At 47.9% G+C, this 24,438-nt stretch overlaps 2 protein-coding genes across 8 annotated transcripts in view; both read right to left on the bottom strand.

The window, feature by feature from the left end:
* MKNK1 (MAPK interacting serine/threonine kinase 1) overlaps nucleotides 1–10,629 on the bottom strand; it is a 46,747-nt gene extending 36,118 nt beyond the window's left edge. Inside the window, exons 1-3 of one of the 7 annotated variants that reach the window (XM_077149772.1) lie at nucleotides 10,155–10,456; nucleotides 9,936–10,062; nucleotides 3,204–3,379 (exon numbers count right to left, since the gene is read on the bottom strand). The gene's annotated coding sequence lies outside the window, so the exon portion shown is untranslated. The other 6 variants (XM_077149775.1, XM_077149770.1, XM_077149773.1 and 3 more) reach the window with 6 other exon arrangements.
* Nucleotides 10,630–11,121: 492 nt separating this feature from the next.
* On the bottom strand, nucleotides 11,122–21,745 carry MOB3C (MOB kinase activator 3C). The gene is made up of 4 exons (XM_077149769.1): nucleotides 21,534–21,745; nucleotides 17,934–18,372; nucleotides 15,600–15,802; nucleotides 11,122–15,285 (listed from the first exon to the last, which is right to left on the bottom strand). Exons 2-4 carry the CDS (start codon nucleotides 18,349–18,351, stop codon nucleotides 15,256–15,258), a joined length of 651 nt encoding a protein of 216 aa, XP_077005884.1. The 5' UTR covers nucleotides 18,352–18,372; nucleotides 21,534–21,745; the 3' UTR covers nucleotides 11,122–15,255.
* Nucleotides 21,746–24,438: the final 2,693 nt, after the last annotated feature.

Here is a 24,438-nt window from a genome sequence, read left to right as displayed (position 1 = left end):
GCATGTGTGGGCAACCTGTTTCCAAATGACAAAACAGCCATCACCTCTTAATTTTTTTTTTTTTTTTTTTTTTTTTTGAAGAAAGGAAGGATGGAAGGAAGGAAGGGAGGAAGAAAGGGAAACATTTTTAAACATTTTCTTGTTTTATTATATTTTGTTTGTTTGTTTGTTTTTTACATGGGCTGGGGCCGGGAATCGAACCGGGGTCCTCCGGCACGGCAGGCAAGCACTCTTGCCCGCTGAGCCTCCGCGGCCCGCCCACCTCTTAATTTTTTGAAGGATACACACTGGGTGTTTAAATCATTCAAAACAGCAATGGGAAAAGCACTAAGAGAATGCTCTTAAATCTTGAAGTCAAGATAAGAAGGAACCAACAGTTATCAAACTTTTTGGTCTCAGGACCCTTTTTTGGTCTTAAAAATTACCAAGGATTCCCAAGAGCTTTTGTTTACGTGGCTTATATCTATCAATACTTACCATTAAAAAAATTAAAACTGAGAAATGAAAAAGTTTTTCATTGATCAATTCACTTAAAAATAACAATAAATTCATTATATGATAATATAATATATAATATAATGTATAATATATTAATATAATTATTAAAAACTTAGTGAGAAGAATGGCACTGTTTTACATTTTTGCAAATTTCTTTAGTGTCTGACTTAAAAGAAGATGGCTTTCTTATAAGGATGAAATACGTGAATTGCCTGGCATATTATGGACACTCAATCTGACATTAATCAAAAAATAATTACTGTTTTGTTTTTCTCCCAAAAATTTTACTCCAGGAGATATTTTTTTTAACCCACACTTTACTGTTCTGCCTTTACTTATAGCTAAAATAAAAGCTTTTTCCTAAACAACAATAACAACAAAGAAGACAGCTAAGTTCTCATATCTGCTCCTGAATTCAATTTGTTTCAATATGTTGTTTTGTCCCAAGTATATGAAGACAATAGGTACAACAGAGCTAGTAAAAGGAATAATATCTTAATAGCCTTCTTGGATAATTGTAGGTATTTTTTTGCTACTATTCCGATACTCAACAAAAAGTAATTTCTTAAAGGTTTATAGCAACGTGGCATCTGAATTCATATCAATGAACATTCTGAGCGCTATTATATTAACACTGGTCTGTCTTATACTTTGAATGGATCTTTTACCTGCATGTGATTTTGTAATATCACGTCTTGGTTATATGGAAAACATAGAGTCATTAGTTATGGGAATCTTCCAAATGTTGGCATATTTCTTGAAAAAATATTGAAAAATCATATTATATCACCATTGATCTCATCAGAAAAGTCTTTAAATATCAGGAAGCCATCAAATGCACAGTGGTGGATGTATATTTCTCAAAATTCTAATTTTTGCTTGAAAGCTCAAATTTTATCATTGGTAACAACCGTCAGTTGCTTTCCTTTGAAGTAACAGGCTTAATTCCTTCATTTTCAAGAAAATATCTGCCACATAAATAAGTATGAATAACTACAGTTTGTCAGTCATTCTTTCAAACGAAAATGAAAATAGCAGCTAGTTTAGTATGCAATTTAAGCAACTGCATGAGTGTTTTTCCTTGAGACAACCACTCTACTTGGGTCTGCAGCAGAAGAGCTTTATGTGCATTTCATTTGTTACACAGAATATTAAAAAGGGGAATGATTTAATCAAATTAATAATTTTGCGATTTTTTTTTGAATTAATAATTTTTACTACATCATCAAGGACATTCTTAACTGAAAATGGCATTGAAGTAAAAAATGACTGCCTGGAAATGAATTACAGTCTTGTAATGACAACTGGTAAATTCAGTGTCACTGCCTTGATTCCTGCTAAGGCATCAGCAATTGTATACACTGTTGCTTGGCAACAGCAAATAACATAGTCACACTATTTTACTCTGCAGATATAGTGACTCGCAAATCCCTTCAAAGGGCTTCAGAGAGCCCCAAGGTTTGCAGACTACAAACTGCAAGGTTTGTGAATCAGGCTATAGACAATGCCTGTGAGATGACTGGAGCCGTATTTTAGGGCCATTAATTTGAGGTGCAGGACAAACTGGAGGCTGGAGAGAGACTGAAGGGCTGAGTGAAGTGTTATGGAGTGAGGGTATGGAGGGCAGAACTGGTCCTAGTCCTCCCAAACCACTAGAGATGGGAGAGGAGTCAAAGATGACCATTCTCCTTAAAGTATTTCCTCTCTAGCCCCACAACATAGTATGGACCCGGGCACAGGAGGAGATCTCAATACATGTTTCTGAATCATATTTATAAAAAAAGTCTGGTAACCATGAGAATAGAGGTGCCATCAAAGAAGGGAAGAATTCAGGAAAGAGAGCTGGTTTGGGAGTGGGGAAAATGGGAAGACAGTAGTGCCACCAGGAGGCTACATATAAATAGAGGTGATACCCAGCAGCAAAAGAGGGTGAAAACTTACAGATTAGGCTAAAACCACTCTCACCCACCTCTTATCTGACCCAAATCTACAAATGAGGTATAATTTATAACTTGCCAGGCATGACTGAACCTTAGGTTAGAATATAACACAACACTTCAAAATGTTGCCAAATTATAAGTTAAAAACAAATACGGCAGGGTGGTGCGACGGTGGTTCAGGGGCAGAGTTCTTGCCTGCCATGCCGGAGACCTGGGTTTGATTCCCAGTGCCTGCCTATGCAAAAAAGCAAAAAAAAAAAAAAAAAAAAAACCCACAAATAGGGTGGTGCAAGGGTAGTTCAGTGGTAGAATTCTTTCTTGCCACGCGAGAGACCTGGGTTCGATTCCTGGACCATGCAACTCCCCCCAAAACAAACTGAAAAGATATATCCCAACTATTAACAAAGGCTACCTCTGGAAAATGAGATTGAGTGGGTATGAGAATTCCACTTTTTACTTTCGTCATATTTGATTTTTGTTACAATACAGTTGTTTTAATTTTGTAATTAAAAGTAAATAAATATATTTTACTTACTGAATAACTTTCCTTATAACCTTCACTACAGTTTATTTCTTATAGAATTGTACTCCTCCTTGCTGTCCTAGATAAATGTCAGGCAACCCAGCTAACCTAGTTACCCAATTGAACACTGCAAACCATTATCTGCTTAGACAATCTCTGGCCCATCCCTTCCTCTGGAAATATCAAATAATATGAACTTGAAGCAAACTAAAGGAATATGCAAATTGCACATCCAATCTTACCTATAGGTTCAGCCAACTTCTGAGAAGTGAATCCTCTGTAAACTTGAAATTCCAAATGAAATAATGCTCCCGTCAGAAGGGCTAGTGTCTTCCAGCTACAAGAAGTGGTCTCTGTATGTAGCAAACATTCTTCAGTTCTTCATTTGTTTCTGCTTCATCATATCTGGCACAAAAATCTTCAAAACAGCAGAAATAGAAAGTATATAAAAAAGCTGACTTCTTTAAGAGGATCAGAGAAGCTAAGGCTGAGCTAAGTGTTCCCCAAACCTATGTGTTACACCAGTAAGTACATATACACAAGGCAATCACAGATATTTCCCAGTCTTTACCATTAGCTTTTGAGGAATCTCAAATAACTTAAGAAGGGTCTGAGTTTTAAGATTCTGTTCCCACTGCAGGACTTCAGACCCAAAAAGATGAACCTGAACCTGGATGACAGAGATGGACAATTCTGCTTGCTCTGTGAAGTCTAATGCAGAAGGCAAAAGCTGACACTTCTCTGCTGCCCACTTCATTTAGAGATGAATGAGCGCTGGCTTCACCTCTTAGCGACCAGGTTCAAGTCTCATAGGCAAGAAGAAATAGAGTCAAAAAGATAAAGCAGATGCTGAGAGCAGCAGTTCACATGAATGGAAACTGGGTTTTAAGCCAAGTGCATAGTTACTTCTTGTTTTCAGTCTGCTGACTTTACTCTCTGTATGTCCACTGATGTTTTTAATCCTTTAGCTCCAGCTATCATGTGTCAAAGTTGCTTTGTCAACTTCTTTTCTATGAAATAAATATGTACTTCCCCCTTTTTCAGTGGAAAAGCTCTAAATGTGCAGCTTAACTCTGCGTGGTGCCAGAATTTCTAAAAGCTTTCTAACTGGAGGCTGATGAATTTCACCATTACCTCAAATCACATGCCCCAAATTGGACTTGTCCTCTGTCCCCACCCACTGCTGCCTTCCTCCTGATTTTTCCTCTTCTCTATCAGATTGCATCATCCTCCTAGTCACCCAGCCACTGAACTCATATATCATGTGAATGTCTCTTTCTCCTCCATCCTCATAAGCTCCATGTATTCACAGTCAAACCTTTCATGTTGTTTCCTTAGCCTGGTATGTAGCTCCTTGAAAAATAATTACTCTTTATCTTTTAAGGTCCATCGCAAATGATTTCCTGCATGAAGTGGTCCCTCACTTTTTTCCCTACTTCATTCAGCGTTTAAGCAAACCCACAGTATACCATTATAACACTTACTGCTAGTCATACACATGTATGTGCGGCTCTCCCTCTAAGCCATAAGCTCCTCAAATGCAGGAATGTAACCTTTTTCATCTCTGTATGTGGCACAGTAAGGAGCTCTGATAAATATCTGAATGCGTTACTTCATCTAGAAAATCTCTCTTTATTGTCCTATAGAGATGTTAGGATATGGGATAGTCCTTCTTACCGTGCTTTTTACTCCCAAACAAATCTCTGTGGCCTGGTGAAACTGTTTCCAGGCCCAAAGAAGCTCACATTACACTCCCTCTCCTTTTAGCAACTGCAACACATACAGTGACAGCCGTGAACACCTTCCAACTTTAATTACTTGCCTTCAGTCTTGCTATAGGTTCAAAGCCTATTTGGTCCTTGTTTGTTGCCAATAGTAGAGGTGGCAACTTTCTTCTGTAAAGGCTCAGTTAGAAGAAATGTTTTAGGCTTTGCTCATCATATGGTCTCTGTTGCAATTACTCAGTTCTGTCTTTGCAGTGTGAATACAGCCACAGACAATAATACATAACAGCATGATTGTGGTTATCGTCTAACAAAACTTTACTTATGGATATTGAAATCTGAATTTCACATAATTTTCATGTCACAAAATATTAATCTTTTGATTTTTTCCCCAACCATTAAAAATGTAAAAAGCATTCTTAGCTTGCAGGTCATGCAAGACCAGTTAGGCAAGCTGGTTATGGCCTCTGGGCCTAAAGAAAAACAAAAAACAAAAAAAAACTTCAGTTATTCCTTTAAGGACTTTGTACTTTCTTCGGAGTATTATTCTACCACTTAGACCACTCTAGGGCTAGAAAAGTAGAAACTGTATGGGCTGTCAAGCTCTTGGGGCCTAGTTCCGATCCTGTCTCTACCATCTACCAGCATTATTATGCCTTGGACATAATAACGTTCCAGTGTCATCCTCTATAAAATGGGGGCACTCGCACCCACATCACAGGGTTGCAGTGAGAACTGAATAAGCTAATACATATTAAAAAGCTCATGGCAAAATGCCTGGCATATAGCAGGCACTCAATAAATGGTAGCTATTATTATTATTTCACATGGGCAGACTCCAGGAATCGAACCTGGGTCTCTGGCATGGCACTGAGCCACCACTGTCCGCCTGGTAGCTGTTATTTTATCTTGGCTATGGCTTCCCCAGATCAGCTATGGCTCTGGAAAGCAACCCAGCCACTCTCTAAAGGACAGTTGGCCAGCAGGAAGAATTAAATTAATAGAAAGGAGGTTTTCAAGATACATGACCCAGGGTTCTAAATGTCTGTTAGCCCTGATTAGTTCTGGCATATCCCAAATTCCATGGGCTTCTCTTCCTCCTCAGCAAGAACTCTCAATTTCCACACTACCTGAAAAAACTTAACGTTCCTTACCAAATGCCAAAATGAGCCTGGAACCTTCTCTTCATCCCTGTACCCCTTCCTACCTAGATTGGACGGCGGCTGGTCTCATACAGGCTGAGCCCAGCCCAATTCTCTAATTCTTAATGGATTTCCCACTGTATGGACGATGAAATTTCTCCAGAGTCCAAGAACTAGACTGTCTATAAAAGCTTTAGAGCAAAATAACCTAGTATCCAAGCAAGGATCCGCCATGTCATTTTCAAGACTGAAAATACCAATGGGGACAGACAAGACTAAGGCTGCGGCATCTTGGTCCTTGGTCTAAAAAGCCAAATTTGAGCCTACTTCCTTGTCCTAAAATCTCTAACAGGTGTCCACTGCCTCAGGAATAACTAAGCTCCTGTCTGGCCACAAGGGCCTCCATAATCTTATCCCAGATCACAACTCCTGTGTTATGTCTTTTTTTCTCTCTGTGTTATGTCTTAATATTCCTCTCCAAACGCCTTATCCTGCTGTCTGGTCAAATGATTACTCTAAACTATTTTCCACATTTGTGCATAATTCAGTCACAGCACCTATAACATTTTATTGTCCATCTCCCTCTATACTGTAAGCAAGGACCAGGGCAGACATTACACCTAATTCACCTATGGATCTCTGATATCTGGCCTACGGCCTGGCACTAAGAAAATGCTCAAATGTTTACTGAATGAATGGAGACACCTGAAGTTATCCTTCCCTTAAATAGTTAAGGGAAGTCACTAAGTCACTGCCAAGAAGTGTAAAAAACGAAGAAAAAGAAAAGAAGTATGGCCAATGTGATCTAAGCAGTGGAAAATAGGTTTTAAGAGTGAAGTGAAAGAAACCCTGGCTCTTTAGCCTCGGGGAGAGAAAGTGAGGCCTGCTCCACAAAAGGTTATCATGAGAAAACCTTCCTTTATCACCAGAAGGAATTTTTCCATATTCATGGAAAACAAAACAAGAAATGGCTTAGACAGTCCTAGTCATGAAATTGGGAAAAGAATATGGGTCTTTCAAGCTGACGTTCCCGGGTTTGAACCAAGCTCTGCCACTTCCTAGCTGCATTATCTTGGGTAAGCCACATTCATCTTTCTGAGGTCTTGTTTCTTCACCTTTAAATTAGAGGTAAATATCCCTATATTATAGGATTGTAAGGATGACATAAATTATAGTGTGTCAAGCATCTAGTATATTGCAAGTCACAAAACAAAACAGGTAAGAAATGTTCGTGTTTTCCCCTTTGCTCTCTACATTTTGGCTACAATGCACCATTTCAGTATTTTTCCCCCTCTCACCAATTCCATTCTCTCCCTCCTACTTTCAACATATACACACTCAAACACACACACACACACGCCCCTCTGTGCATTTCCACTTCTCTCAGAAATGTACTCCCTTCAAGGCCCAGCATCAATTCTCCACTTTAGGAATCTTTCTCTAGACCCTCTCTGGTCATGTTAGGAGTGACTTCTTCCCGGACACTCCCTTTTGTTTACTTTCCTCACTACATTTACCACAGACAGTCTGATTTCAGTTACGTACTTACCTACCTTCTGAACTGCATTGGAAGGAGAAGGCTGTGAGAAGACAATTACTTACAGAGGGGCAGGAAATGCACTGTTTTCCTCTATGTATATTCCCCAATACTGGAGTCTCGTACATAGCAAGAGCTCAATAAGTGCTTAATGAATTGAGCTGTTCCATCCTGGACTGGGAATTTTACAGAAAGATTCTGGACTGAGACATTCTAAAACTAACTGCTTGACTTGACCAACAATGCTATTTTTGAGGTATATTAATATTCCTAAACCAAGACCCACTAGCACTCATTCTTTCAACACACTTGGGACTTGTCTTGGGACATACACTCTAGTATGTAGTCAGACATCACTGAGAGTACGTCTCTTACTCACAGAGGTAAGGCGACGTCTGGAAGCAAGCTCTTTGGAGAACTGTCCCACTGTACTGGTTAGGAGATAACTGCCCTTAAAACGAATTCTAAAAACCAGTGTTTGGAGTCAGAAAATAGATTTGAATCACTTCTGTCTCAGTTTCTAAGTCTATAAAATAGAGTTTTGAGATGGCACACATAAAGCACTTAAAGCTGTTTGGCACCCAGTAAGTGCTCAATAAATGTTAGATATATTAACAGTGTGGTAGACTAGGAAAAACAGAATCAGGACGTGTCACCTCTGCACTAACTTGTGCAATCTTGATCAAGTCCTCTCCCCATCTGTAAAATCAAAGACGTAGAACCAGTTGGTCCTCAAGCCCCTTCCAAGTTCAATGGTATATATATCTAAGATCAATAAAGTCCCTTCTGTTCTCTGTGCTGAGGTTGCTGGTGAGGAAAAATGTGAATTTGTAGCTGTTGGTCTCCAGATGGAAGCCACCACTGCCTCCCAAGGTCAAGGGCAGAGCAATTGATTAGCAAACCACCTGTGAGCTTTCCCCTGTGTTAACAATATCACACCCAAAACAGAGCACCAGCTCCCTCACCCACCCCAACAAGGCTTACAGTAAAGATATAAGAGGAGCCTGTAAACAATAGCAGCAAAGAGGAATCCTGCCTTCTGCAGAATTCCTGCACTTTCTTGTCTTTGATGCCTGTATTTAGGATATCATCAATCTAAACTAGGGCCCTCCTTAGGCACAGAGAGAAGGAAAAACACAAAGCCTCACTCTCAAGGTGACCAGCTCATGAAACGAAGATCAAAGCCAGTAAATAAAAAATGTTTCTGACTTATTCAATCACAAACACTGCAGAGGCCTACTATGTGCCAGCCCTGTGTCAGGCAGAGGAAGAAGGAAATAGACATGGCCCCCGCTGTCCAATGCCCCCCGCATCCATATAAATGAGGTGACATACTTCAAGGCAGGCTGTGATCAGAGCTATATTCAAGGTTTAGTCTCTTCTACAGATGATTGGAGGGGGAAAACTAACCCAGCCGGGGGTCTGAGAAGCTTCACGAAGGATGTCACAGGAGACAGGGGCCTTGAAAGACGAGGAGGAGAGAACTCCAGGAAGAGGGAATATAAGCAAATGTTGGGACGGGAACATGTAGGGGTGTCTGGAGAGCAAAGACTAGTTTATTTTGACTGAGGCACAGGGGGCAAGTTTGGGAAAACAAAAGGAAATAAGGCAGGAGAGAGGTTTGGGAAGAGATTCTATGAGGTTAAGGAGTCCAAACTCTACATCATGAGCAATGAGGCCTGCCAAGGTTTCTGAGCAGAAATATACAGAGATATAACATGATCAGAGTAGTATCTTAGGAAGCCTACATGGGCTCCCATGAAGAGGACAGCAAAGGAACCAAGTTACTATGGGATCATATAACAGGAGACCATGTGTGCTTCCTAAGCACGTGTGAGAATCCGGTAACTACTGCTCACAGAGTTTCTCTCTCCCATGATTCTACTTCATGCAATCTGAGTTTAAGAGGTGCTCACTTGCTAGGCTCTCTGACTGGCAAAATCTGCTGGAGCACTAGACTAACAGGCTTCCCAGACAAAGTCAAGAACCTAACCAACCCTCTGGATCACAGAAAGAGAAGAGCTGAGGTGGGAAAAGTTGGGGCGGTGGGCATCAAAGTCTCTAGCTGGCGCACCTCCACATAAAAACCCAAATCCTGGGTCTCCTCTGCACCTCATTTCCAGTCCAGCCCTCTTCAGAAAGGCTGAAGCTAAGAAGAATGTAGCTGAAACCACCTGGCTGGTGGCTGAGGATCCAGTGAGATAATTTACACCAATCGCCCAACACAATACCCGGCACACAAGCTGTTGTCAATGAAGTCTTGGTTCCCTTCTCATCCAAAAATTTCACTCAGGCTGCAAGGCACAGGGCATGCCAACAATTCCCCCAAGGCTTCTCTAGAGTACTTTGTCCAAAATGACCTGCTAGTTCCTAGAAATCAGTCACCACATATTCGAGCACCCATTAAGTGATAGGCACCACAGTTTTAAGTGATTTACTAAATCCTAGTCAACCTTCACATTTTACAGAGGAGAAAGTGACTCTGGGAAACGGCTTGCCCAGGGACACACAGCTAGGAAGTGGCACCGGTGAGATCTGCACCCAGGACTGCCTGACTCCAAATTCACGCACCTACAACAACACTTGATTCCTGTCCCCAGCGCAGGCCTTTGATCTGCCACTGACCATCTGAAAGGTGGCCTGGAAGACCTCTGAGGACTGAACCCCACGCTGTTACTTGTCCCCACTGTACAGCCACCTGCACATGTCAAGGGCTTTTAAATATTGCAAAAACAAATGAAAACAGTTAACTTGAAAATAAGTAGTGCACAGATACTATAAATTCCTCACATGAAAAACTCTTTACGCTGCTTCCCAGCCTGAGTTCTGAGTCCAGACATAGCCTGGGCCCTGATTCCTCGGAGGAACTGAGTCTCAAGCCGACCGCAGACTGAACCCCGACCTCGGGTCACCGACAACCCTACCCCGACCTCGCCACAGACGGAGCCCTGGAGAAGAGTCCGAGAGAAGCGTCCTTTCGGCTGTCCCTCCTCATCGGAATCTGGTCGTGACTTCGGGCTGAAGGCTCTGACTGCCCCCGCCTGGGCACACGGACTCATTCACAGACCTCCTCCCCACCCGCCCCATTCTGCTCGGAGGGATACCTCGCTAGCGCGCCGTCACCTCAGCTGACTCCCCGCGGGGTCGGTCGCACTCACCCTCACCTGCAGATCGTTCCGCTGAGAACGCGGAAGAGGCGGTGCTAGACCCGAGAGGAGGGCCCGGGGAAAGTGGGGCGTGGAGGGGCGGGGTTGCGCCTGCGCCCTGACGGCCACCCTGGTGAGACGTGCCGGCGAGTTCAGTTAACTGCGCAGGCGTGAGAGGAGAGGGGCGGGGAGATTGCTGGGGCAGCGGGTGGAACTTCAGTCCTGGGACGCTGTCTTTTCCGACTGGAGCGGTGGGAAGCTTGGGAAGCGCCGAGAAGAAGGAGGGGTGGCAGCGAGACGTGTAATTAACATTTACTGAGCGCTTCTGCAAGCCAGGAAGGAATTTTTTAACTTGTGGGACAATGCTGCTAATCCTTTCTAAGACTGGGCTAATTCTGTAAAATTTCTTTGAAGGTCTGAGTTCCTATAATTTCACCATGAGAGTTTCTCTTTTTGTAAAGTATTGACCCCACTGTTCGAACTAAAAAATTTGAAAGCTCGTTTTAAAGAAACAACTACAAATGAATGAATACATCAACCAGTGCCCCCCACCCCCACCCCACCCCAGGCTGCAGGTGCAAAGAGAGGAGAAGAGGACTGACTTGGGTTTTAATTCCGGCCCTGACTCCTGTCAGTTTCCTCCTTTGTGAAATGGAAGTAAACATCCCTTCCCTGCCAGTGTCCAGACTGTTGTGAGAATCTGGTGAGCAAAGTTAGTAAAAAGAGGCTCTTGAACTTTCTTCTCATCCTCCACCTTACAAGCATTTGTTCCCTTTCCCCTTCAGATTTCGGTCTCCTCATCTATTTGATGGAGGGAGGCCTGGATAAATTTAGGGGACATTAAGGGTTTTGCTGGATTTTCAGTCTGGGTGAAGGCTGGAGAGGGGGACCTTCTCCCATGCGTCTATGCTCAGTCCCTTCCCAAATCCCCTGGTTCAGCCTGAAGACCTGTGTATATCCTGACCTCTTCCACCTTTCACAGTCCAGACCCATCCAAGCTTCAAGCCCTCCTGGACCTCGCCAGCCTATTTCCCTCACTGTCCCAGACTGTCCAGCAGTCAGCTGGTCCTGAATTATTTGGGCCTATGTTCCAATTCAGCTTCGCAAAGTTCCTATGCTCCCTACATGGCAACCAGTTTCAGTTGACACCACATAAGGGCTCTGTGGGCTCAGAGGAGGGAGGTGTCAAGGAGGGCTCCCCCAAAGCTGGTGGAGCTCCAGCTATACTTGGGGCTCCTGAAGGGAGTATGGGAGGTATATGTGGCAGCTGGAAGCTTCAAAGAGGAGTTGCAGTGCTCATGAGGGCCAAGAATGGTGGGGCATTCTTCACTCAGTAGGTGGATATTCTGTCCTGGGTGGTGACAATGGCTCCCTCATTCCCTGCTCCAAAGAGCAAACTCTGTAGAAATAGACCTGAGCCAGTAGGAAAACAAAGCCTTCTCAACCTTGACTGCCCAACGAAGCTGCCCCTCACTCTGAATACACAGTGAGAGTGTGTATAGGGTCTCTAAGAATCCTCTCCTGCCTGGTTTTGCCCTGTGAGGGAACTCTTTTCTCTGCATCGCTGAGGGCTCCTAGCTTTCTCTTCTTTCCCCTCCTTTTCTCTCAAATTATTCTACTCTTAGCTTTCTACTCTGAGATAAATAGACCCTCACTGCCATGGTGTATTTCAAAACAACCATGGGTCCAGAGCCTGAACTTTCTAACAGTCCTAGCTATCCAGTGATTGAGAAAATAGTGGGTGACCTGTCCTAGGAGGTGTAAAAAGTTGAGTCACCTTTCAGAATGCTGGACTGGTGCTTTCTCTAGTGAGCCAGAAGAAGGGGCAGCAGAGTAGAGGGTCTTCCGGATCTTGGAGCAGTGAAAGGAGGGATATTGGCGGCCAGAAGAGGGGCCAGGCAGAAGGCTAGAGACGAACTTGATTGGGCAGGCCATTATACGTCAAGCTCTTAAAATTGTACCTGGCACATAGTTAGCATTAGCTATTGTTATTATTGTGATTGATTCACAGACTGTGAGTAATGAGGAGCTTGGAGATCAATCGGTCTTCCACATCTGCTCCTGATCATGAAATAGATGAGAAATTGAAGTTTAGTGAGGGAAGGGGCCTGCCATGATACCTTGGGGACTGGGTTGGAACTAGAACTCAGGCCTCTGCCCTCCAGAGAGACCCTGTACAAAGCCAGACTGTCTCCTTTGCAGATAGAGGGGAGGGCTCCAGGGGGGCCTTTGCTGACTTTTTAGAACTAAGGTGCTTTTCAACTCCTGTCCTAGCATCTTGTAGGTTAGGGACAGTGGAATGACACTGAAACCTGAGCCAAAGTTCTCAGGTGTCCCCCGGGGAGTCAGCTTTGGAACCAGACCATGTCCTACTACCTCCAATTTGAGTTCCAGCCAGCACTCAACAAGTGTTTCCTCTTAGGAATGGCTCCTCTGCTGTGATTAGGGTTGGGACTATATTTCTGCCCTGTCCTTTAACCTATTAGCTCCAATAAACCACCCAGACTGAGGGGCTGGAGCCAGAGAAAAAAACAGTGCCAGGTGACTGGAGCTGAAACAAGGGAAGACCTCCCCCATCAGACTGAGTTCCCGGAAGCAAGCTGGGCCTTCTCATCCCCAAGGGACCCAGAATTCCCAGAGCTCCAAGAAAATCTCAGTGTCCCCACCCTGGAAAGCTGGGCCAGACATGACCACACCATCCAACCCTCTACTTGGCCCGAGAATTCAAGACAAAAAGCCTTCCCTGCCCCAGTCTGGCTCAGTTCATTCCACAGCTTTGCCTGGGAGCCATGTGGTGCCCAGACCACAGCTTCCCACAAGTGGCTGCTTTAGTTTGCATTCTTTATTTTCCAAAAATAACAACAATAAAGTCTTCCTTCTGTTTCACAAAAATAGATTTCATTGCCCCCCTCCCCCCAGTCGCCCTGGCCACGGCATGGAATCCATCTTCCAAGCCACAATCCATCCTGGGGAAAGTTTTGGCTCCTCTCACTAAGAGCCTCTAGCAAAGCTGCTAGGCCAGTGTGTGACCCTTGGGAACTGCTCTGGAGGCAGCAAAGATTGTCCCAGGTCCTACTGCCTGGCCTCAGGAAACTGATCTGTTTCCCCAGAGGGCAAGCAACTTTGAGAGGGGCATACTTTCGGAGATTTGGCTCAGCAGACCACCCCAATAGAACTGAGGGTTGGTGGGGCACTCTGGCATCAGGGTAGCAACACTTGCTCAAAGCAGGAACAGTTGTGTCTTGAAGAAGGGTTGTCAAACCTTCTCTCTCTGTGCATCTCATCGCCCTATTTAGTAACTGACAAGCCCTGGCCTGGGAGTCAGGACCCCTGGTTTCTATTCCAGTTTCATGAAAGTCTTACTAGGAAGCTTTGGACTGTCTCTCCCCCCTCCCTTCCTGGTCCCAGTTCCCTCCTTTGTCTCACTAAGAGGATGAGACTGGATGATTCTGATTTCTCTGGCTTTCCATCCTGGCTTCCTAGTGAGGAAGCTCTGGGAGGGCTGGGCCCATTCCTGCCTCAGTTTCTCCACCCATGGGTCTGGGCACTGGGCTGGGACAGGGTGCTGAGAAATGGAGTGCTGAATGAACAGCCAAGTCTCTCTGTGATTGGTTGTGCTCTGAGATCCAATCAGCTGGAATGTCTTGATGATGGTTGAGAAGGAGACAGGTACTTGCAGGCTGTGGGCTCCCCAAACCTAGAAGAATCCATTCACCAGTTACATAGTCCTCAATGTCCTAGGATGGGAAACAAGACTCCAGAGTTTCCCAATGCAAGTTTTAACAGGTCCTTGGGCTGGAGGATTATTTGGCGTTGGGTTTAAGATCCCTGGAAACCAGGTTTGTAGGCTTCAGACTCAGAGAACCAGGTCTGTAGGTTCTGGGAGCCAGACTGGAATGTAGAATTCCCAAGTTAAGGACCAGACAACTTTTGTGGACATAAGGGATCACCCCCAACAACTCAGGAGATTGTTATAAACCGGCCTTCCTGGAGACAGAGGGATGAGTAAAATGACAGCTTACAGGTGTCTCTGGTTGAGAAGATCAGAGCATGTATCTGCAGTTGCACTAGGGCAAAGCTCCCTTTCCTACCTGCCCCCTGCAGGAAAGTCCCACCATAGAGACTTCTACAACCACATTCTGTACATGGTCAGATACTCCAAGAAGGGATTCAGACCTATCTGTCTTCACATCTACAGTGTTCATATCTGATGGTAGCAGACTTTTCAGTCATTCATTCATCTAACATTTATGGAGGGCATATTATATTCCAGGCAGGATTTAAGGCAGCTAGCTCTCCCAGTCACACCCTAAAGACAAAATTGCATGTGTACACACACACACATACCATCCTCTCTGCTCACTCACACAAGCTGCTAACTCTCTTGCACCTTTCTTGTCATCACCTCAGCCACATCCACATATCCCAAATGGCCTTGAGAACCACTATGGCAGGGTCAAGTATCAGAGAAGAAACCCATCCCAACCTCAGACATCACTGCCAGAGGTTTAACTCCTCCCTTCCTTCTGTTTCCCTACCCTGCAGCTCCTCTCATTTCCCCATTCGCAAGCAGCGAAGGGGAGATGTGGGCAGACGCCTGAGAATCAGAAATTGGGGCTTGGAGTGTGTGGAAGGAACCTCAGGGCCTCCAGGCTCCTCTACCACCAGCCTCCTGAGGGTCCCCTCCCCCTGCCACGCTGTGTTTAGATGGTTTATCTGATGGGCAACAATGTCCAGGTCTTGGCTCAATGACAGATCCGCTCTGTCATCTCCCTCTGCAGAGACAAAAAGTGGGGAGAGGTCAGTTAGAACTCAACTGTCCAAAACCATGGGGCCTTGTTTCTCCTCTACCTGAGCCTGCCCCCTTTCCCACCTCCCCACCCCGAACAACTCCAGCCAAATTCTCTATTAAAGTACAGGAACCACTGTTGAATGAATTGTCTTCTCTTAATGTATTCACGTTAATGGACGAGCCAGAAACTTATGTACCGGATTTTCTTAAAGCAGACAGCCTTTGCGCCTGTGAACTCACAGAGGCTAGCCCGGGTGCAGGAACTGGGGGGGGAGGGCAGTGGGGACTTGTCCTCACCAGTGGCTCCAGCTCCCTCTGGTCCACCAGGCTGAACTCACGAATGAAGTAATAGAAGTGCTTGTAGCAGGTGTTGACGTGGGCCTCGGCCCCCATGCTGAGGATGCTGTCGAAGTGGTGGATATAGACGTGGACGAAGACGCGGAACAGGCGGGTCAGGATCTTGGTGCAGACCTGCTGGAAGTTCTTGGGGAAGGGAATTCCTGTGGGGCAGGGAGAGGCAGAAGGGGGAGGGCAGGAATCGGCATCCTGGCAGTCTTCACCCTGGATGGCCTCTTCCCTCAATTCTCAGCACACTTCCCTTTAGAAGTCAGAGAAAGACAGTGGTTTGCTTTTCCCCCATACATCCTTTTTTAGTGAAGCACAAATCTTACTGTGCCTCTCCCTTGCTGACACGCAAATCATCTTTTATATTTTCTCAACATCTAAAGCAGGGCTTTGCAAACTTGTTGGGGGGGTCACTGACCAACCCTTTCTGGAATATGATGAAAATTATTCCAGAAGTATGTGGACTCGCAGGTATGCTCATATCACACCTTCATATGCAATTCCAAGAGGGAGGTTCATCAACATCTGGGGCCCCTTTTAAAAGACCTGCGCCTTGAGGAATAAGTCCCCAGTATGACATCCACTCAGGGCCTTCCATGATTTGGCCTCAACCTCCCTCTCCAGCCTGTTCCCAGTCACTCCTCTTCCCAACATTCACCTAACAGACCCCAGACCCCAATCCTGAGAATGATACACTCTTCAAACACATCCTCTTCAAGAACTAGTTCAGATACCCTCGATTCCTTCAAATATACAATAACACCTTTGACGAGTTCTTCCATCTATGAGCCAGGCCCTGCGCTGGACCCTCTGTATCTTCTGCCTCTAATTCTTACAACAATCCTATCGATGGGTATTATGATAATTATTCTAGATTTGATAAAAACTGAGGCACATCAAGTTGAAGCCCATGGGCCAAAACCACAGAACTATTAATTAGTAAACACTGGAGACAGGATTCAATCCCTCTTTGCACTTCAGTGCCCCTCAGAGATGAATGGGGGCAGTTCTGGGATCTGTGAAGAAGGCATGATTTCTGCACAACCTCCCACTCTCAGCAAGGAGATTTGGGAGGCTATGTCTTCTTCTCTGCTGTGGCAAAGCTGTCCTAGGATTAAGGCACAGACACCTGGCACGGCTAAAAGGGTGTAAGAGCCCAGATCCAGGCTCACACCTGGCCGAGGGGCCTCTTCCCCAGTGCTCTTGGGAAGGGTTGAGTCCTGCCTCTCTGAGAGCCCTTCCAGGTCCAGCCCAGGTTCCTCAGACTTGTCCTGCCCACTTAGATTGGGGCCTGAATCCCAAGGGACCTGAGCTCCCATTCTAAATCTGGCCCATTTCAGTACACTTTCCTTATCTCAGCCTCAGTCTTCTCAAAACCATGTAAAATGAAGGTACCCGCTGTTGAGCATGGTATTGCAGGATATGGCAGGCCACTGCCTGGCTGGGGAGGAGTTACAGACACTTAATTGTGACTCAGTACCCAGAGCTTCTCTTGACATTCAGACTTCTCCCCTCTGGGCTTGGCCACCCCACCCCACCCATCTCTGCTTCCAGTCCTTCCCATAGCCTCCATAGGGATCAGCATGAGTGCGGGTGGTGGTGGGGCCCAGGGTACAGGTGGGGCTGCTGTGATGAAAACGGAGTCATGCCTGCTCAGCTCATCGGCTGACACCCCTGCCTCCTGCTGCCCTTGGCTGGGGAAGTAGGGCAAGGCTGACATCACTCCCCACTTCCCCCCATCCTCACCCGCCCAGGCTGCCCTGCTGAGATAAGAAAAGGCCCCTGTAGCCTGGGTCTGACAAAGAAAAATTGTGCTCTCAGAGCCCCAATCTGAGGCAGAAATAGTATCTGGGCCTGCCCACTTCCCACCTCGTTTCCTTTCCTGAGGCCCAGAGTAGGAGGGACGTCTCAGGAGGTGGGAGGTCAGATCAGCCCAAGCAGGGGGGACCTGCCATGGACCTCTTCTGGTGCCCTGTGGCCTGGAGGATTCTGAGAATCAGTGTCTGTGGCCCAACTGGGGTGGTCTCTGGAGGGACGGACACTCAAGCTTCAGGCAAGGAGAACCCCAAACTGGAAGCCAGGCAGTCCTAGCATAAGATGCCTAACTCTGAACAAGACATTTAACCTCTCTGAGCCTCACTTTTCCTCTTCTACAAAATGGGAATGAAAACCATGTCCCTGTCACACAGAGGCTGCATCAAATGAAATGCCTCATCTGCAAAATGGGCTCCTGGTGGCTCCCTCCCAACCTGGCCTGGCCTGACCCGGCTGTCGGGTGGCGCTCACCCACGCGTGTGGGGAACACGTCCTCGTCGTTGATGAGCCCCTCAATCCAGTCCATGAGCAACGCCATGTAGCGGGGCGCCGAGAGCTTGGCGGGCCGCCGGTACTGGCGCTCATCCTGCCAGCGGTACTCGTAGCGGGGCCCGCCGGCCATGACGGGACAGCTGGTCTCGCTACAGCGCTCAGCCATGGTGCCGTAGATGAGGTTGATGCGGTTGAAGAAATCCACCACATGCACAGCAATCCAGTCTTCGATGTTCTCACCGGGCGGCAGCCTCACCACGCTGCGCAGGTCCAGGCCGGACTTGAGTGAGGCCTGGGCTTTCTTGTACAGCTCAAAGCGCTCTGTGCCCGGCTCGAAGCGCTTCCGTGGCCGGAATGTCTTGTCCTTGGAGAACACCTGCTTCAGGCACAGGGCCATGGCCACGGCCCTGGGGATGTCCTGCCAGGGACAAGGAGAAGTTACAGAGTGGTCAGGACCTTACCAAATGGCTTTGACTTTCCAACACGTCATTTCCCTGTCACCCGAGAGTATTCAGTCCACCGCTGCACCCTCCCCTGGCATCTTGATGGGCCTCACCACTCTCACCCCTGCCAAGTCACAACCCCTCCCCGTCTTGTTTTGTTTCCCCTCTGCTGTTATCATGTCTCAGAGAGAGCTGGGCCTGGGCTCCTAGCAGGTGCTCATCAGACTTTTTGACCATCAGAGAGGTCACAGAGGCTCCTTGCAGTCCTGCTGGGAGGCAGGGGCCCGGACAAAATGACCTCTGGGAGCCCATTATAGGCCAGCTGGTACAGCGTGGGAGAGCCTGGCTGCATTGTGCATGGGGGAGGCCCCCCTGCCCCTGCCTTCAACTTCCTCTGGGATATCCCGTAGTCCATCTGGCCACCGGGGATTCCCAGGGAGCAGGACGGACATTTCTACCAAAAATGTCCTTTCCTTTTTTTAACCCTGAAAGAGGAAGGGGCCTTGATGCAGCCAGCTGGACGGCTTCCAGGTGGCTGCAGGGGCTGGAGGAAAGGGGACGGTGGCAGGTCTCCGAGGGCACTGTTTCTTCTGACAGTGGCTAGAAATCCTTCCCTCCAAGCCAGCCTCCTCCAGCCCCAAACCTGAGCCAGGCTCTGGCCCCTTCCATTGCACCTGACATTCAGTAGACAGTCTAAGAGCATCTGCTATGTGCCAGGCACTGGGTGGTAGTAAGAGTGTGGTTGGATCCACTCACCTGGGCCCATCTAAAGCTCAAACAAATCTGCTCTGCCTCTTAGAATTCAGGATCCCAGACTCAGAACAGACTTTGAGGACAGCAGTCAGAGCCCCAGGCTCAGAGGCAGGACTCCTGTGATCTAATCCCAGCTCCACCACTGACTTGCTGGGTGACCCCCGTAGCAGGCACGGATTTGGCCCATGCAACCTCCTGGGTCACTCCGATAGAGGCCAGATTTCTGGGACTCTCAGAATAGTCATTTCATCTCCCCTGTGAATTTGTGAGCTCTTGGGAAATATAAACCCAGGCTATGGGCTGAGACTAGAATTTAGCCACTAATGATTACAGGTTAAGTTTTGGGCTCTGGCCCCAGGCTGAACTCTGACCTTACCTTGTCCCTGGTCAGTTTGGGTACAGACCCTATCCTAGACTGAGGCTTGATTACCACCACCAACAAGGCCTGACCTTGGCCTCAGCCAACTGGTTGACACTGGAGCATCTTCCTTCCTCACATCTCTGGTGATGGTGGGGCAGGATTGGGGAAGGGATGATGGAATTAAGGCAATAATGGGCGAAAAGTGGGAGTAACCAAACACATGGATTGGTGGGGGTCACTTCAGGCATGAAGTCAAGCTGGCAGAGGAACTGTTTGGAACAAATGTCCTTCTTTGTACCCATAACAAGCAGGCCAGAATGAGCGACAATCAAGTGACATGAGGGGGATTCTGGAAGGTAGGGCACGTCTCCCATCAGGATCTTGTCCCCACGGAAATTAAAAAAAACCCACAGGTGCCATCGTATCCATCTCTCAGCCCCTCGACTTTTCACCCAAGATGTCTACAGGGTGGGACCTGAGCTTCCCGACCAACGAGGAGCCTATGTCCCTGCTTTACTTGCTGTTCCCATTCTAAATTCCGCTTTATGGCAGGTGCTTCCCAAATCACACCCACTGCAGTTGGATGGGGGTTTCTGGGCTCTCCACATTCATGTGGCCCCCTCTACAGTTACAAACAGACCCATCCTCAGGCATTCGACACCTCACCCCACCTTTCCTGGCCCATGTCCCATCTTCCTATGCTAACTGCCCTGGGCTTCTTCCTGATCCCTGAACGCATCCCACACTCTCCTGCTGTGTGTTTTCTTACACTGGTCTCTCTGCTTGACGACAGGTTGAATGCTACCTCCTCCCACAGCCCCACGGTCCTGCTTCTCCTTGTTTGGAGACTACTCTTTCACCATTGCTGCCCCCCACCAAGTCCTTGCCCCAGCACCCTTCCAGAGCCTAAGTCAGGGCCCAGCACATAGTCAATGCTCAGGCTTTAAGGAAAACTTAGAACCAGAATCTTAGAGTAGGAAATAGCCCTGAGAAATCAGCTAGTCCAGCCCACTTCTTGTACATTCTTGTACAGTCTCTGGGGAAACTGAGACCCAGAGAGGGAACCTGAAAAGCTTGAGGTCACACAGCTAGTTACAGGCAGGTTTGGGACAAGGGGGCAAGGCTTAATCCCTCACTCCGAGTAAAGAACTATTTATTTTTCTTTGTGGGATGGTCTGGTAGAGAGATAGGGAGAGGTGAGGAGTGGGAGGGGAGGGGAAACATCTTTTCCACCAAAGGGAACAACCTACTTCCTGTTCTCCAATACACCCACCCTCCCGCAGTAACTGACCAGTGAACTTGAAACAGGTCTTCTCCCCAGGAACATGTGAGCTTTTGGAGGGAGGGGGGTTTGGACACAGGGCAGGAGCCCTTCTATCCATGCAGCTTGTCTCCAGTCCCTCTCCCTCTCCCTCTCCCAGAGCGCCCTCACCCGCGCCTACTCTCTCTGGTGCGCATCTGGGCTTCCCAAAGGAAGAAGGCAGGACGGCCCTGCCTAGTTCCGACTTTTAGCCAGAGCCACACCTGCCACTTTCCGGGCCTGACCCAAATTCTCAGCAGGTTCATAGCCCCAGTTTGAACCAAGAATCCAGCCTGAGGCTGTACGATGTGGGGAGCGCCGTGCTGACAGGAGAACAAGAGACAAGAAGAAGCCGAGACTCCATGGTCTTTCCCGCGGCGCTCGGCCACCCATGCCAGAACTCTGCCTCCCCCTGGACCCTCTCACCCCTCCTCTGACCCCGCCCAGCTGTCGGGCAGGATAGGTTTTAGGACCCAGAGGAGCCAGCCTGACATTTCCGCTCTCGAAGACACGCCCCCTCAGCCACCGCCTCCCCGCCCCACCCCACGCGCCCCCAGCCCCAACTTTCGGAGTCGTGAGCCTCAGACCCCGGACCCGGGACTGTGGCCCGCCTGCCTTCGAACCCAGGTCGCCTCTGGACGGCGCCACGCCGGGCAGCCCAGGAAATGAAAGTGGAAGCAAGGCGGGCGCGCGGCGGGGACGCGGGCGGTCGGGGCGCTCACTCGCGGGCTCCGCCTGGGTGGGATAGGTCGAGTCCTGCTCCGGCCGTGGGGGTCACATCCCCAGCGTGCTGGGCCGCCCTCCGTCTGCCGATCCTCCCGGTGCGGGTCCTCTCGCCTGTGGCTTCGCCTGTCCTGCCTGGCCGGCGGTCGCTCTCCCGCCCCCAAGGCGACGCCAGCTCCGCCCCGGCCCTCCCGACCCCGCCACGCCGCGGCCGAGGGGCGGGGAGGGGGCGGAGGAAGGGGTCCCCCCCTCCCCAATACACAGCCACGCTCAGTCCCGCCTTTCCGGAAAGTCCATATCGGGCTCCCAGCTTCCCGCTGGGTAAAGGACTGACTGAGCCCTCTCGTAGTCTTCTTGGGCCTCTACCAAAGAAGCAACCTCAGCTTCCTCGACTGTAAAATGGGAACAAGCCCAGCTTCGTGGTGCGTCAGGGACATGAAGTGACAGACTAGGGCAGAAACAAAAGAGCTGCTAGACAAATGGTTTCCTTATCCTTCTGGAATCATGTGTCTCACTTGTACCTGAGCTCAATGGAAAGGATGGGGTCTGTCCTGTCCATCTTCAGCTCCTGGCAGGGTGTCTGGCTAGGACGGCAGACATTTCTCATTTGCTGAATGAATGAATGACTCAGGAATTGTGAGCTGAGCCCCTAAGGCCCAGCATTGGCCCCTAAGACTGCTCAGTTCATAGACTTCTCCTTCTCTGCCAGGGCTGGGGTTCCTGATCAGTCTGGGTGGATGGTACTCTCCACTTGAAGTCACACCATTTCCCACCTCCAGACCTCTGTCCTGGTTGTTCCCATTTTGGAATGCCTTCTTGCCCTCCTGCAAGACATGATCCCTCCTCCCTACTTTTCTACATGGGTTTCTCCCCTGAGGGCAGATATAACATACCTCAATGCACACGTGGCCCCCAGGCCCAGGGACTAGTTGAATGTCTGCATCATGGGATAGGAGGGAAGGCTGGCGGCCTTGCAGGCTGGGAGGGAGAAGTCACCCTGGAAGGGGGGAAGTGAGAAGGGAGGGGGAGGGGGTGGGGGAGGAGAGAACTGGGAGATGGCCGTGCTGTTCTTCCTTTGTGTCTGGACCTGTTGTTCACTCGCTGGCATGAGGACACATTGGATCCTTAAAAATCCCAGCTAAGAGAAATGAGGAGCCATTCTTTTGTTGAGCATCTATTTTTGCCCCAGTCTAAAATTCTGTGTATTTTTATGTTTGCTTCTTAACTCTGCCCCTAATCCCCTATAACCTAACATTTGCACGTCCTAGTGTGTAAGGGGCAAATTCAAATGTATTCGCTATCCTAATCAATATCGTCCATCAAGCATGAGTCTGTTGCCTGATTAGCAGGGAATTGGGGGATGAAGCTTACCCAGTTGCTGACCTCAGGAGCTGACAGACTGGCGGGGGGTGACAACACACACAAGCCACACAAGGTCAGAGCTCAGTCATACAGCAGTGAGAACAGGGCTGTGGACTGATGCACTTAGAAAGAGTGGTTTTCTGCAGGGAACACATGGACCATTCAAACTGGGTATTTTGAGGAGTGTTTCATGAAGACACTATTTAAGAGTATACATGGATAGTGTACCACCAAAGGGCTGGCAGCAGCAATGTGTAGCTGTTACCCCCAAATGGAAGGAGCGAGGGGAAAAAGAGAGAACTATGAGAACAGGGCTGACTGACAGGAGCTGTGGCCTAAGATTGAGGAGCACACCCAGCCCACAGCAATCACAGGGAAAGCCTGGGAGTAAATCAGAGCCTCCCTCACCTCCCACAGGCTCATCTCCAGCCCAGTTACTCCATTGACTGAATCCTAGCAGAAGCCAGGAACGAGACATCCTGTGACTTGTTGACATAACCCATAGAGGTTGACTCCCTGGGGTATAAAGCAGGGTGGCAGAGGGTGGAAAGGGCATCTGGAGGGGCAACAGAAGATACTTGGCATAGTTGGGGTCGGAGCTGACTTCACAGAAATTGACTTAGAAACTGCTTAAGCTTTCCTTATCATTCGGTTCTAAATATTTCATGATTTCATTGTAATTTCCTCTTTAACCCATGGATGATTTTGAAGTATGTTTTTAGTTCCTCAACATATGGGAGGTTTATGTTTTTCGTGGACTTCTAATTATATTGCATTGTGGTCAGAGATCATGGTTTTCAAGATTCTTTGTAATTTGATGTGACCTCTGTGGCTTTGTGCATGGTGAGTTTCTGTACATCTGAGCTGGATTTTGTAGGCTAGGCAGAAGTTTGCCTGCTAAAGGGTGAAAAGTACAAAATCTTACATGGTGGGAAATAGAGATAGATCCATTTTAAAAGGACTTCAGAAGTTCCAGGCTATCTGCAGAAGCCCTAGATGTATGCTTCAGTGTAAGCTGACAGGGTGGCAAGGCGGGATGGGAGGCAGGGAGAAGGGTTGGGGATGGCCAGAGATGGATCTCTCAAACATCTGGCCCTGCTGCTGCTTCTCAGTCTGGGCTAGAAGGATCATGTTCTTCCAGGAGGTTCTGCTGGGGCTGGGAAGAAACCCAGACCTTGGAGTAAAAGGTTCTGATGAGCTGTGTGACCTTGGGTTAGTCCTGACTCTCTAACACACCCTATAACCTACAGCACTGTGCATCTACATAAGACTGAATATTAGTAACTCCCTAGGGGCTCCAACAAGGGCCACATCTCTGAAGCTTGGTGGGAGTGTGGAGGTGTGCAGGGAGGTTCTGTCCAGCCAGGAGTCAGTGAAGACCTGGGAGGGTATGTACCATCTTCTACTGCATAACCCAGGCATATGGGAGCTCTGAGTTGCACTGGGGTGCTGTCCAGGACCAGGTGACCTGGGATCCTGTTCTGATTCTGTCACTGTTGAGCTGTGTGTCTCTGGGAAAGCCCTGCCCCTCTCTGGGCCTTA

This window comes from Tamandua tetradactyla, chromosome 2, assembly GCF_023851605.1.
Source record: "Tamandua tetradactyla isolate mTamTet1 chromosome 2, mTamTet1.pri, whole genome shotgun sequence".
NCBI classification, from domain to species: Eukaryota; Metazoa; Chordata; class Mammalia; order Pilosa; family Myrmecophagidae; genus Tamandua; species Tamandua tetradactyla.
The sequence above is the reverse complement of the archived record's forward strand: the minus strand, read 5'-3'. Positions and strand labels throughout refer to the sequence as shown.